At 43.0% G+C, this 13,715-nt stretch overlaps 1 protein-coding gene across 1 annotated transcript in view; it reads right to left on the reverse strand.

Moving 5' to 3' along the window:
• Positions 1–13,715, reverse strand: part of AAK1 (AP2 associated kinase 1) — a 73,785-nt gene that overhangs the window by 40,034 nt on the left and 20,036 nt on the right. The window contains exons 2-4 of the mRNA XM_009327196.1: positions 7,336–7,454; positions 5,167–5,275; positions 2,834–2,976 (exon numbers count right to left, since the gene is read on the reverse strand). Coding sequence (XP_009325471.1) covers positions 2,834–2,976; positions 5,167–5,275; positions 7,336–7,413 — 330 coding nt within the window. The 5' untranslated portion in view covers positions 7,414–7,454. The remainder of the gene's footprint in view (positions 1–2,833; positions 2,977–5,166; positions 5,276–7,335; positions 7,455–13,715) is intronic.

Below are 13,715 nucleotides of genomic sequence, written 5' to 3' on the forward strand. Positions count from 1 at the left end.
CCACAGCATCCTCTGGGTTGACTGACACAGTATTTTGCTGTATCCTGCTGTGTGTCTACTACAAGAAAATTCAGCCACTCATCTGCAAGCCAGTCATCTGTTCCTGGAACCAGATGGGTTCAGACTAGCAGAAGCATCACAGGTAGAAGTGGGAGACCTCTCACTGCAGAAAGCTCCAAGCTGTAGAAATCAAAGCTGGCTCTAAGCTGGTGCTTTGAACGACATGCGTTATAGGATGTGAGACCGGAAAGACAAGGTTCAATATAAAACAGGTTATGCAAACAACTACCACTAGGTATAGGGTAGTTGTGTAAATCGTTATCATCAGCCCTAGATAGATTTTCCCCTCCCTCCACCTCACTAAACCCTACTCCTCTGGGATCTGACAGTTATAGTTTCTCTGCCCAGATTCCAACTTAGAAGCAGAGTCTTCACAGCCAGGGTAACATAACAGATAGCCATAAGAAGGTTTGGCCATTTGTTCTTCGCTGTTAAAAGGCCTAACCTAAGGATATAGGAAGTGTTCTTACTCCAGAGAGAGAAGGACAAAAATAAACTTTTTAGGGAATGCCCTGCAGCAGCAATGGCCTATGAAACCTGAGGGTAAGGAAAGTATCTGCAAGAACAAGCAAAGGTGATCATGCAAGGCAAGCCTACTGCCAGTACGCTTAGAACCCCTGTAGAGGCAGTGTAACTAGGGCAGAGGCAGCACATGAGGGGCTTCCTAATTTTTAGGAAAAAGTAGCATCAACTACTTTTTGACGCTACTGGCAGCCAATCAAAGCACACGGAACTAAACATCACAGCTTGTACAGCACATCATGCAGCTGTAAGCACACAGGGACAGACTGACACAGCACCTGAGAGTTAACCATTAGATCAGGAAGGAAAACCTTAATAAACAAACATACTATCTTTTTCATGGCCTTTATTCGCAGTGAGATGTCCACTTTTGCCTATAGACACGCTGCTTAAAGGTGCTGTTGTCCCCAGCTGTTGGTCACTTCCCACCAGTTGGAGACTGTGCCAACAGGAGGTTGTTCTGCTTCAGGCAAAGCCTGTTGGGTTAAGTCAAAAATCACAGCCACAGGCCGCTGAAACTAATCCAGCTGCATGTGTCTGAAAGGGCGTGAAGACTATTCACATGATCCTTTCTGCTGGCAGAGCTCTCTGGGCAGGAACCTCCAGTGTTAGAGCAACATCAAATAGCTGGAAGGCAAGAAAAGCCTCCAATCTCCATGCAGCTGTCTGCAAAGTCAACATCTGCCCACTCTTCAACAGGTTTATGTTCACCCCAACAAAACACCTACACAATGGATGCCTTTCCTTACACTCAGAACTTGTACAAAAAACTTCTGGTGCTTAATCTCTCTTGGAATTGCAGCTCCCCCTTGGCATTATTAAATTTCAACTCAAATAAAGTCAAAACATTATCTAAATCAATCATTCTGTGTTAGTACTTAGATCCCCAATTGTGACTGGAGCTCCAGACGTCATCATGACAGAAATAATACAATATTCAACGGGGAAACACGTCTCAAAGCAGAGAAGAGCCAACTCTCTGACCTTGGGCACAGCTTACCAACCAAGAGCCAGGCCTTGCAAAAACTTTACCGATCTAAACACGCAGTAGTGAGCTGGACATCAGACCGTAACAGTCCATTTCAATTGCAACTCAGTGTAGAAAGTAACGCTCAAGATCAACTCACTAATCCATCACAGATGTCCCAGAATTTATTCACAGGCCACACAATGAGTTTGTTCTTTATTAAAAAACCCCAGGGATTCACCAAAAAGGTGACAGCAGGGGTTAACAGCAACTGTAGAGGTTCCTGTTCCTAAGCCTCATCCTCTCACACCAGTCTTTCTTGCCTACACAAAGACCTGCAAGATGCCCACAGACCTTAACAGCTTTAAACCCAGGCCTCAAATTTATGACTCCACCCATTTCACTCTAGGAAAAACAGATGTCAGACTTGTTTCACATATTCAAACTGACTGAGCAGTGGGGTCACAATCATTTGAAACGTGCTCAAGCACACCAAACCCTGAGGACTTTTTTCCCCTGGGCTACCTGGCTCTTGTTGGCACACATGGCATCTTTTGCTCCTCTAAAACAATGGCCAGCGGCACAAAACAAACACCTGTTGAGGGCTCTGAAAACAGAACCTGACTCACAAAGCACATCTGAATTTCAAATGTACACAGGAGCCACCTCCTTGGCTGAATATATTATTCAGGCATTTTATGAGCTAGTTGAGAGGAAAGGGTATGTCTTTCTGTTTGTTTGTTTCATTATAGGCATGGGACTTTTCAAAAGCTCTCCCCACTGGCCTAGCTCTGTTCCCAGCTAAGCACACAGAGTTTTACAATGCACTTTCATGGTCAACAGAGAGTTAGAGGCCAGTTTCAAAAGCTTCTAACGACTCCTGCCCCAAGGCCAACATCTCTGGATCCTTTTAATGTGGGTCTAGGAAACAAATTTACAGCATGCTTTTTGTGGACTACCTTATAACATCAATAGTATTTCAGGTGGTAGAAAGTCACTGTGAATAATTCATCAGATAGATTCCGGCACATCTCCTGTGCAAAACAGAATTATTCACAAACATTTGTGTTTTTTAAGTAGATCTATAGAGGGTAAACATATGGTAAGCAGCAATGAGAGGCTCATTTCTTTTTTTATCTTCCAATAGAGAGAGGTATTCATGCCCACTTCTCCTCATTACTAACAACAGAAACACAGTATCGGGATTCAAAGCCTTGGCGTAGGCAGCAGACACGTTAAGGAGGATGCACGCTCCCTGCTGTATTACCAGAGTCCACAACTCACCTTCAAATCCCTGTGGATTATTGGCGTTTTACACTGATGCAACCTGGCTACAGCTTCACAGGTGTCACAGAAGATCTGCAGGACCTCATTCTCCGTGAACCCTGTCTGCAGGCGCTGGTTCATGAGGTTCACCACTTGACCTCCTGAGGAGAAACGAACACCAAGAATCAGAGCAGGTACGCAAAGTGAGGTCTGGCCTGGTCTAAGCCCCAGTCCTACCAAGCATACCTTGTCTTAGTCAGCTCCTCATCAAACTGCGGCTGTACAGTCAGCGCACGAGAAGTTCATGAGTTCAAATTCAAAATTCGCACCAAGCCTTCCCCGGGGGCTTTCTGCAGTCTGCTTACTCATCTTGTTTCATTCTCTTTCCCCTGCCTAAATCCCAGGGGGGGTTGTATATCTGCCAGCAGGCGTTACATCTCATCTTGTCTGAACGATGCTTCTAGAGCAACAAGTTAGCTTCTAAGGCCCACATTTACCCGGCTGTATTAACACTCAAATGTAATTCTGACTAAGCCGCATCTTTTTTCTTTCTTCTTCAAAATAAGACTTTTTTGTCAGACTAAAGGAATAAAAGGCTGAATTTGAGGCACCCACAGTCCACAAAATAGTTTGCTACATGTAAGCAAGAGGAGGGAGAAAGGGAGACACTCAAAAAACCCATACGCTACTAAGTGGCTTGGCTAAAGTCATAGACTGGCAAAAAAAAAAAATTAAAAAGCCGTCTGTAACAAGGGAAACTCCAGACAAACAAAAGCAAGTTTTCATGAGTGAGTCCTGAATTTGCCTCAACTTTGAGGTTTTGTTGCTGTCAAGGCCTTTCCAAAACAATCCACACAGAGGTTCTTCCCCCCTCAAAACACGCTATATACACAGAGAAAAAAAGTCCTTTCTGAACCTTTGGCAAAGCAAAACTGTATCATTTCACATCACAAAACTTTATTTTCATGGTACAAAAGAAAAGCTCAGCTTAATAAATAGTACAGCTGTGAACATTTTGCACTCAAAGTGAATGCAGTTCTGCACACAAAGACACACTGATTTGGTTTGGAAGCTGTTTGACACAAAAGGAAAGTAACAAGGGAAAATCCAACGTATTAACAGCAATTCCTGTGCTTCAAGTCTGAATGTTGGAGACAGAGGCAGGCATGCGCCGAGCAGAGCATCTGGCAGAAGCAAGTCACATGAGAAATACCACCTTGCAAATCTCCTCCTTTCAGATGGAAGAAAACACCTTGGGCTGATGAAGTAAAATCCATCTTTCTAAGATTTGGCATGGGGGGAGGCTAATGCAGCTGGAGGGAGTGCATTCTGAATTGCTATGGTTTGCACTTCCCTCCACAGTGGGGTCTGCAACGTGGAGCTGAGTATGGATTTACTAGCACCTGCCAGGCCTATTTCTTACAACACTCCTTGCGAGAGCTTACAGAGAACTTATGTAATAATTCCTTCGGCAAAGCTACACAAAAAGGTTCTTCCTTTTACCAGCAAACAAACCCAATGCAAGTTAGTCAAGATTCCTGCATCAAAACGAAGCAGCAAAAAGGGCATGACAGAACAGAAAGCTGTACTGTATATGTTTGAAGGCATTTTGGCACCTAGTTGTTCTTGCTACAATGCACCCGGCTTCAGTTAAAAGCCGACGAGTCCCAGGAATACCTATTTCCATCAGCTGCCACCATCCAAAACAGCCACAGACTTCTGAAGTCACCTGGCCAAAACGTTATTTTTGCTTAACACTATTCCTGCGAGAGGCATTTGAGCACAGCACATGCGTCATTTTCCAAACACCACATCCTAGCCACAAGAGATCAAAGCTCTGGGACAGCTGGAAAAGACTGGAAGAGCCTGTCTGGCTAGAGACAGCCAAGCAAAAAGGTCAGAGGTAAAAGGAATACTTTCAAGCTTCTTCCAGAACAATCCTAAGTCAGGCTGAAGTGGAAAAAGCTTGCAATATGACATAAAGTGAAGAAGAATTTCATTCCACAGCCTGGCAGCTTTAGAAGAGCCACTTCTTGCATGGACCAGCCTACAGAAAACAGCAATATATATTTAAGGGTTCTCCTTCACAACAGGAAGGATCTAGGACCACCCCAGGCAGGGGCAAAGGTGGTACCAGTCCCATTAACACAGTCAACATAGCCTCACAAATCACCAACTTCTCCACACTTAGTTTTGGGTTTGCTTTGTTCAGAACGGTTCTTTGGTAGCCAAGGAAAGTCCAGGCCTTGGAACAGGTTTGGTTTTTTTAAAGGAAGATGTTGTGCAAGTTTCCTGTAAGCGCCAAAAAGGGACAAATCTACCAATGAACAATACGTTGAGCCCACACTCACCTCGACAGAAGTCCATTAGTATCAGCACTTCCCACACGTCGCCGCTGCTTACTGAGTTTATACTGGAATCAATGTATCCGACAATGTTCTTGTGGCCAGATAGGTCCCGCTGTAAGATAAATAAATTCGAAGCATAAACCAGCCATATAGAGTGAGCAACATTTTAATCTGGCTCCTCTACACTGAGCAGCTTTCCTAACTCTTCCTCTATATAGGCACAAGCTTCTGTCACTTTGGATTAATCGTCATGCAAAACTTGAACAAACCTGAGGTCTGTCTCTGCCCATTTTCTTCCCAGAAGGATTTGAGACAAACAGCAGGGAAACAGCTAATCTGATGAACTAACTTGTTCAGGGTTCGGTCCAGATTTTTGCATGTTCCCTTAGATGGCCCAAGCCCAGCTACCTGGAGCTGCTCCTCCTTTACGTAGAGGGGAGAACAAGGCAGATGTTTTGTCGTGGCCACACACAGTACATGTTGTGCTTACTTTTCTCATCTCCTTCCACTCTTCTGCTGGCAAATAGTATTTCAGATCTTCACATGCTCAAGAAAAACCACTAAGGTAATAAAATGAATTTTAACCTTGCTTTTAGAAGTACCTTATTTTAAGTAACTCGATGGATTAAAGCACAAGTTCTCATATCAATGACTTATCCATGACATATGCTAAACCTGCAGGGAAAAGTCATGTCTTTGGGACTGCCAGCTTCACACACTCTCCCAGGTGTGATAGCCAGTCCAGCTCCATGTTCAGCTTCACCAGTAAAAGAAATCAAGATTCTGCTGGCCACATTCTGCTGTAATGCTGTACGGTTGCAAAAAGTGCAGTTAAGTTTAAAACACTTCTTTATTGCCCAAAAGCTAGGAAAGAAGAAAATATTTCCTTTTAGTGACGTACTGGTTCTTCAGGACAAAGATTAGTGCTTATGATAAGATTCAGTACAGGAGCAAGCGGACCTGCTGAGTAAGAAGGATATTTCTCGCTCTGTTTCCAGGTTAGCCACACATTTCAAAGAGGTACAAAGACACGGAGACAACTGGAAAGCACCAGCAAGTAAAATCCAAGTAAACAAGCTTTGTGAGCACAGCTAAAACCTTTGATGTAAGATCTAATCTCAACTTTTCCCATGTAGCATTAGCTACGGTGATGACAAAGCATGCCCAAAAGCTTCACTGCACTATCGCACAAACTCCAGAAGTTAACTTTAAACGTATTAACCTAACTAAAGGCTACTTCAAAAAACACCCAGAATTGCTACAGGTAAAAGCTTCTGATATGAAGATCATTTACCCCAAACCTATACCTCATGTTGTAAGTTAGCAGAATGAAGATTTTATATTTCCTTCCCCACCTTGCAGTTCCTTTAAATGATCATCGATATCTTTGAATACAACTTCAAAAGTGGCACTTCCCACGTGTACCAGGCTCCAAACAAGACTAAGCAAATCTATTTGGATCATCTCAATTTCTTCTTTGCTTAGAGACGCTAACTTTAAAACAGCTATTAAAAATAGCTATCCTATCATATAACTCCTTGCATCCAATAATCTAGAGAAACATCTGTGCTTATTATAAACACTCCCCTGTTTCAAAACCCCACAAATATGGTTTTTAATCTATCAACCTCACCAACACAGAGATAGCCTTCATCCCAACCCAAAAGATTAGAAGCTGTTGTGATACAAATTCATCTCAGGATGGAGGTCTTCCATTCATGCACTGATTTGAGTTCGGAGACAGTGACATCAGAATCATCAGCCCTTTCTGATGAAGTCTAAAAGGCTGAAGACTTCAGCCCTGAAGATTGTTAGGCTTTGAAGTCTAACACCCCCAACAATGCTCACCTCTTCAGCTCTTCCCTTTCCCATTAAGTCATGGGGTTGACATAGGAGTTTTTTCCTCCCCTCATTTTCCTGAGATTCCCTCTGCTTTTTCAGCTCCCACGTTTTTCTTGTCCACTGAAACTATTTACATTTTAAATAATTCAATACAAGATTTTCATATAGTCGCATAACTCCAGGAGTTAGCAAAACTGTCTTTCTTTTGGAAAGACCTACGAAAACCCACAGTTTGCAACATGATGCTACACAGATCACAGGCAGAAGGTGACCAGGCTCTCACACCATTCCACTCCCAGTCTGGGGCCCCAATACAAAGTGGTGACTTACCATGATTTGGATTTCTCTTTTGCAGACTTGCAAGTCATACTCATTATTGACGTACATTCGCTTCAGGGCACATTTCATCCCATTGTTAGTCCTCACAAGAAACACTATCGCAAATCCACCTGTGGAAGACATAAAATCATCCTATTTATTAACAAAGACACCTCTTGGTCCTTGCTTCCGACCCTGTCCCTGCCTCCATCTGCCTTCAGAGTACAGTCAGAAGAGGGAGGGCACTCAGCAGCTACCAACAGAGCACGGTGGGAGCACCCCTTACATGTGCTTAGCTCCAGAGCTTCCAACTCTGCCTGGACAGTTATTTCTGGGAACTAAAAGGAATCCAAGGGGGCAAATCTTCAATTGATGGAAGCAAAGTTAACATTTAACATCTCCATAAAAACAAGCAATTACAGCGGTTACTTGTCCTGCCAGAGTATCCTTCATTGCCCATAATCTTCTTCATAATTTCCATTATGAAGAAGAAAGCTGGAGTATAAACAGCAACGTTGACTTGGACAGAAATCAGAGCTACAGATCACCCACCGAATTACTAAAGACCTAAACTTAAAAGGCTTCCCAAGTTTTGAAGCATCTAAGTTACGTTACAAAGCCGATTTGTGCAAGAAGCAGAAGAAACCCATCTCCCACACATGGTTTGATGTTAGTGCTTTTAAAAAAGGACAGAAGAACAAAGCGGGGGGCAGGGGGGGAACACACAAAAAAAAACCCACCACAATTCATTTTGTACTCATTGCTATTAGTAAAGTCAGGACTCCCAGGACATACTTGACTTGTTTAGGATGAAAGCCTTTCATCTCTGTTACCAATGCATCAAAATATATGGGTTTTACATTTTTAGTCCTCGACAAAAATAGGAAGCTGATAGGATGGAGGTATATAGGCATCAAAGTTTCGCACCTGGCTGCCAGAGATCAGAATGAACCAGAACAAAGAGTCGCACAGATCCAAGTAGCCAAGAAGTGCTGCACAACGGTAAAAAGGGAAGCACAACGACACTGTCGATGCCACAACCTAACAGCACTTCATTTGCTCTCCGTTACCTTACATTACAGCACATGTTTCTTTTATGCTTAAGGATTTCTAAAGGATCAGCTCAATAGTAAGTTATGATTCGGTGCTGCTGTAGTCTTCAGAAGTCCCACAACACCAAGAGTTGTAGTTACTCACCGTAAAAAGCTAGTCACATCCCAAAGAATTCTCATTTTAAAAGTTTGAGCCCTTTGGTGAATCCCATTCTTTACAAGCTGCCAGAAACCACCAGATCAACAATACCTATATAGTTACATTTGACATGCTTGTACAGTCAATTATTACTAATGGTTATTTGGCACTTAAATGAGTTCCTCCCCACCATGCAAAATGTAACAAGCAAGACAGCCACATTTGGGTGAGATTTAGTGTTAAAATAGGTTGCATTTGACAACTCCAGTCTTGCAACGACTGGTGCTTACAAGCTGTTAACAAATCAAACACCACAGTCAAAAGGCCCACTGAAGCTTTTAGTAAAACTGGGATTTATTTTTACTAAGAAAAGATTGAAAAAGAGCAAGTGATCAAACAACGCTGCTGTGTCCAAAGTATAACCCTCCCCATTTGTTATCAAACAGCTTTCATGGCACCCATTACAGCCCATCTTCCAAAACAGCCACAGAAGAGTTACCCATGCAAATAACATGCCTGTCAGCACCAGAGCTGTTAAACAAAACAAACAAACAAACAAAAATCTCTCTTAGCATGCAAAACCCATAGTTTTACACACCATAGTTTGTCATAGGAACTAGACGGATCGGGTTTTCCAAGGAAGCCCCACTGACTTTTAGTAGCAGAACTAACGCATAGCAGCCCCAGAGAAGTTGCAAAAAGGTGCAACAGAAAGAAGGAGGAAAAATAAAGAAAGAAAGAAAGAAAGAAGGAAAAAAAGTGTCAAGACTTCATTTACTTTTCTTAAAAACTATAACCAGGCTGCAAAATGGATATTCAAATTCAGAAAAATGGGACATGGCCCTGGGATACAGCAAGCCATACAGATGCTGCTCACTCCTGCCAGAGAGGGTTTTAAAACCCTTGTAGTTCTGGAGGGCCTCATTTCTTCGTAGCGCTCAGATTCAGACACAGAAATAACCCTGACTCTCTCCCTTAAGCTGCTTCAAGTTGAGGATCTCAAATTACAAGTCATTTTTAAGAACTCCTAAACCCGCAGCGGTAGCCTTATTGTTCTACCCTAACCACATTTGTCTCATTTCTGAGGAACAAATCTGCACATCTTGCTGTGCTATCTTTAGCCCAAAGGATGCCTATGTTGAAAAAAGAAAGACTTCTCTCTACTGATTTCCCCCCCCCCCTTATAACCCACAATGGAGCCAGTAAGAAATAAGGGACCCATAACCAGCACCGCTTCCACAATTCCTACTTTCTTAACACATTATGCTTTTTAAAATCATTGGAGAGATCAGGTTTGGACTTATTTAATTTCTGTACAATATTTCCATGGACCACAGATAAAATCCAGAGAAAACATTAAACAAACAAAACAATTTCTTTTTTTTTTTTTTTTATTACAGAGTCTCAGTAATCATGAAACATTTTTGGGAATCACAAGACTTTCCCCACCCCACCATCCCAAATGAGAAAGTCAGAGGTCGTCCGTCAGAAGCTTCCCCTCCTCTCCAGGGGTTCAGTTCCCTTCCCACAGCTCTTCCCACCAGGCCTGGAGGCCAGCAGGGTACTGCATCTCTGTTTACAGTACTACGCTCAGCAGAAAGAAACACAAGCTGAGCAGCAAAAATAGATCAATTAAACTTTATAAAAAATAAAAAGCAGATCCACTAAATTCAAGGACCTCCTTCTTCTAAATCTTTGCTTCAGCTGAAGTGGGACTGGTACCTCTTCCGACCAACTGCTAATGTCTCATTAGCAAAGTTTTGGGCTAGGTACCTTTCCTCTAGTCTGGATCCTGTGCTAATTAACAAAGTTACTCCTGGAGCACCCTTGCTAGAATATGTACATCATGCTATTTTGCTTACAAGCAACCAGGGCCAACTGGCAAAGAAAATTACAGTCTATGCAATGGAGAACGTAGTTAAATCATGCCGAGAGCTCAAACGAAGAGAAATTTAGAATCTAACCAAAAAAATAAAAACTAAGTTAATGCTTTCTGATACAGGACTGCAACATCAACACATAGGGACCTGACGGAAATATGGCCCGGAGCATCTTCCAAATGGAGCAGCAAGAGACGAGTATGCCAGGTGGAGCCGCATCCAAGGAAGAGGAAGCCTGCAACATTTGCACAGTTGTCACAAGTCGTAGGAAAATTACATCCTCATGTCCTTCTCTCCCCTACCTTTAACTCCTGCAAACTTCAGCTGATGACACCACACATGGAAGCTGTGCAAAATCATTTAACTTATTTTGTCTGCAAATACACCTACCAATTTGGTTACTTTATTATTAAACTCCCACTGACTGCAGATTAAAGCATGACAATTTTGCTACTAGTAAAAGCAGCATGCTTCTCTCCAGAGAAAACAAGTATTGATTTAATCAGGGTACATACAGCAATTTTTACACAGCAATCTAGAGTAAGTGACTTTGCCATCAGAGAAGCAAAATTTGATGATCCACATCCATTCGAAAGAGAGTGCAAAGCTTTATTTTCTAAACAACTAATACGTCATCTGGTCCGATTGCCTCAGTTAAAACAGACCACAGTTTACTGAGCCCAGCTTTTGACCATACCCAGGATTTAGTCCAGAAAGGTGCAACGTAATCAAGAATGTCTAACTTCCCCCAGGTAGTCATTCCACATTTAAATCAGAAAAGGTGTGAAAAATGCCACCCTAATTTGAATTTCTCTGCATTTATTACACCTTCCGCTGCTAATTGGCTTCAGCACTCACAGTTTTGCATGCGGAGAACGGGACTGCGAAACACTCAATCAGCAGGAGGATGAGGGAAGTGGAAAGGGATAGAGAAAGAGCACAAAGAACAGCAGCTTCTTGCCACACTCCTCATACAGAAATGGCTCTAGAAATAAAAGATCCAAGTCCATTAGCAGGACGTACGAGCCAATTTTAAGAATAGCGAGAACCTACACCTGCAAGCTGGCTTCCAAAGGAAGCAGCCAGGTGCACAGACAGGGCAGAGAAATCAGGCCACCGGCTTTCAGGCATCGCACACATATTTACAGAAACGGGGCTTGATCATATCCATGCACCAGAGCAAGTCAGAGCTACAACAGGAATCCTGCTTCTTCCAGGAGGGTTTCAGGCTGCGGGTCTTTCCAGGCCAAGGTCAGAGCTATAGGTATATCTGCTTATAGGTTTCTCATGTAACAACCGCTGTATATCTGAATGTCTGGAAATGGCAGGGACGCCTTTAGTATTCTGTACCTGGAGAGATTTCCTTTTAAGTCTCTTGTGCAGAAGAGATGATTTTGGAGCTTTGGTCTACCCTTCACCTCCCAAGCCCCTTGCATATTTATTATTGACTGCTCCTGAACTGCACATCCTGCTAAAGAAAATGGCACTCACCTGAAACTGTTGCATTGCAAAAAAGGTTAACAGTAACACCACATCATCATTTTAAGGTTAGGGATTAAGGTGTATAAGTGGGTTACTAGCTAATGCACTTGAAGCATTTTGAAGCACTTGAAACCTTTTTATTGGCAACTGTGGCCAATACTTCAGATTCATACTAAAAGAGCAGTTCCAGAAGGACCTGTACTCCTACAGCTACCTCAAAAGCAGCAACTTTGTTGGTAAGCAACAGCCAGAAAATCCAGTTCACATTTTTCAGCAAGGTATGACAGAGAAGAGGGGAAGGAGGACCCAATAGATGGCTGAAATTCTCACTTGGCAGCATTAGACAGCCCAGAACAGCAAAGCCGTTCAGCACAGCCCAGGAAGGGACCAAGCTATCAAGCACGTGGATCGCAGCCAACGCTGCCTAACGAAGACTTTCTAATGGATTTAAGAGTTTTCTTTCACCTACCACGCAGCATTACGCAGTAGAAGAGGGACCTGTTTGCAGAAGCTGATGGCTGTCTTCTCCTATGGGTTGCAGCGGTAAGGACGGGTGCTGCCCAGCTCTTGCTGTCTGCCTGGTCACCGCTGCGCTGAACAACCAGGTTTTGCTTAGACAAGTGACCCAGCACTCATTTGAACTCTGATGGTTTTTCACAGCATCATGCTGAAATTAATACACTTACTTTAGCTTTTAACTATCTTGCTAACAGCTGTTCCCCACTAGTTAATCCTTCCTCCTTGCACACTACATGTCTACAACATTACCACCTCATCAGCCTCAAGGACTACTTTCAGCTTCCAAAGCCTCAGACCACAACCAATTTCTCCCTCATTATTCCAGTCCAACCCCCAACTTCGCTAAATCTGGACAAAGTTGAAAAGAAATAGATCAAAGACAAATTGACAAGCAATTATTATAAAGCACTGCCAGATGCACATTACAGGACAATTAACTTCTATTTTCAGTGAATGGCAAGCAAGACAACCCTTCCAACAGCCAGAAATTGCCAGCTCTAATGCATTATGCCAGATCCAATACAATAGACAGACAAGCCAGGATTTGTGTAACTCCAAGCCAGTCAAGGTCAGCTTAAGAGCCTGCGCTGCCTCAAGTGAAGTTAGATAGCTGTTCCACACGTGGCCGGGGAGGGTGGGTCACACACAAGGCAGAGCTTAGAAGCAAAAGTAATCCAGGCACTAGGAACATCCTCACGTCTTTTCCATTACAGCTTTTTTTCCAGTACACGTATGGAAAGCAAAAGGCAAGAGACCAGTCCAGGCTTCACATGCAATAGAGCAAATAAATCCAGAGACTTTGCAAGCACCAGAAGGGAGAGAAGCAACAACTAAGCCTGAGAGTCAGCTCAGAGGACAGTTCTCCCGTGCATTCATAAACAAGCGCCTGTGATTTAAAGTTCTGAAGGAAATTCAACTCTTTTCCCATAAAAGCCAGCAGAAGCTAGAACACCGCTCTCATTCTAAGACATAGTAAGTTATTTATATGCTCATCCTTAAGACATATTAACATTGTTGAACAGGTAGCGCGCAGTCAGTGTTGCGATCACCATCAGCTTAGAGCCAGCAACAGCCATAGGTCTCTTGGGAAACATCACTGTCTTTTGCACTTAGGCCTGGCATCTACCTCTACAACAGCATGAGAACATGGTTATCTTGCTACACACTTCTGGCCTGACTGTTGTTCTTGCTAACTGGTTTTAGGATAAGCTGAAAAAAAAAAAAAAAAAAAGGGAAGTTCCGATTATCTCCAGTCAATACAGATGCCAGACCAATTTTCCATGCAGGTTTGTGTCAGTGTACTGGCCAGTTTCCAGCGCT

Source organism: Pygoscelis adeliae, unplaced genomic scaffold, assembly GCF_000699105.1.
Source record: "Pygoscelis adeliae isolate BGI_AS28 unplaced genomic scaffold, ASM69910v1 Scaffold187, whole genome shotgun sequence".
NCBI classification, from domain to species: domain Eukaryota; kingdom Metazoa; phylum Chordata; class Aves; order Sphenisciformes; family Spheniscidae; genus Pygoscelis; species Pygoscelis adeliae.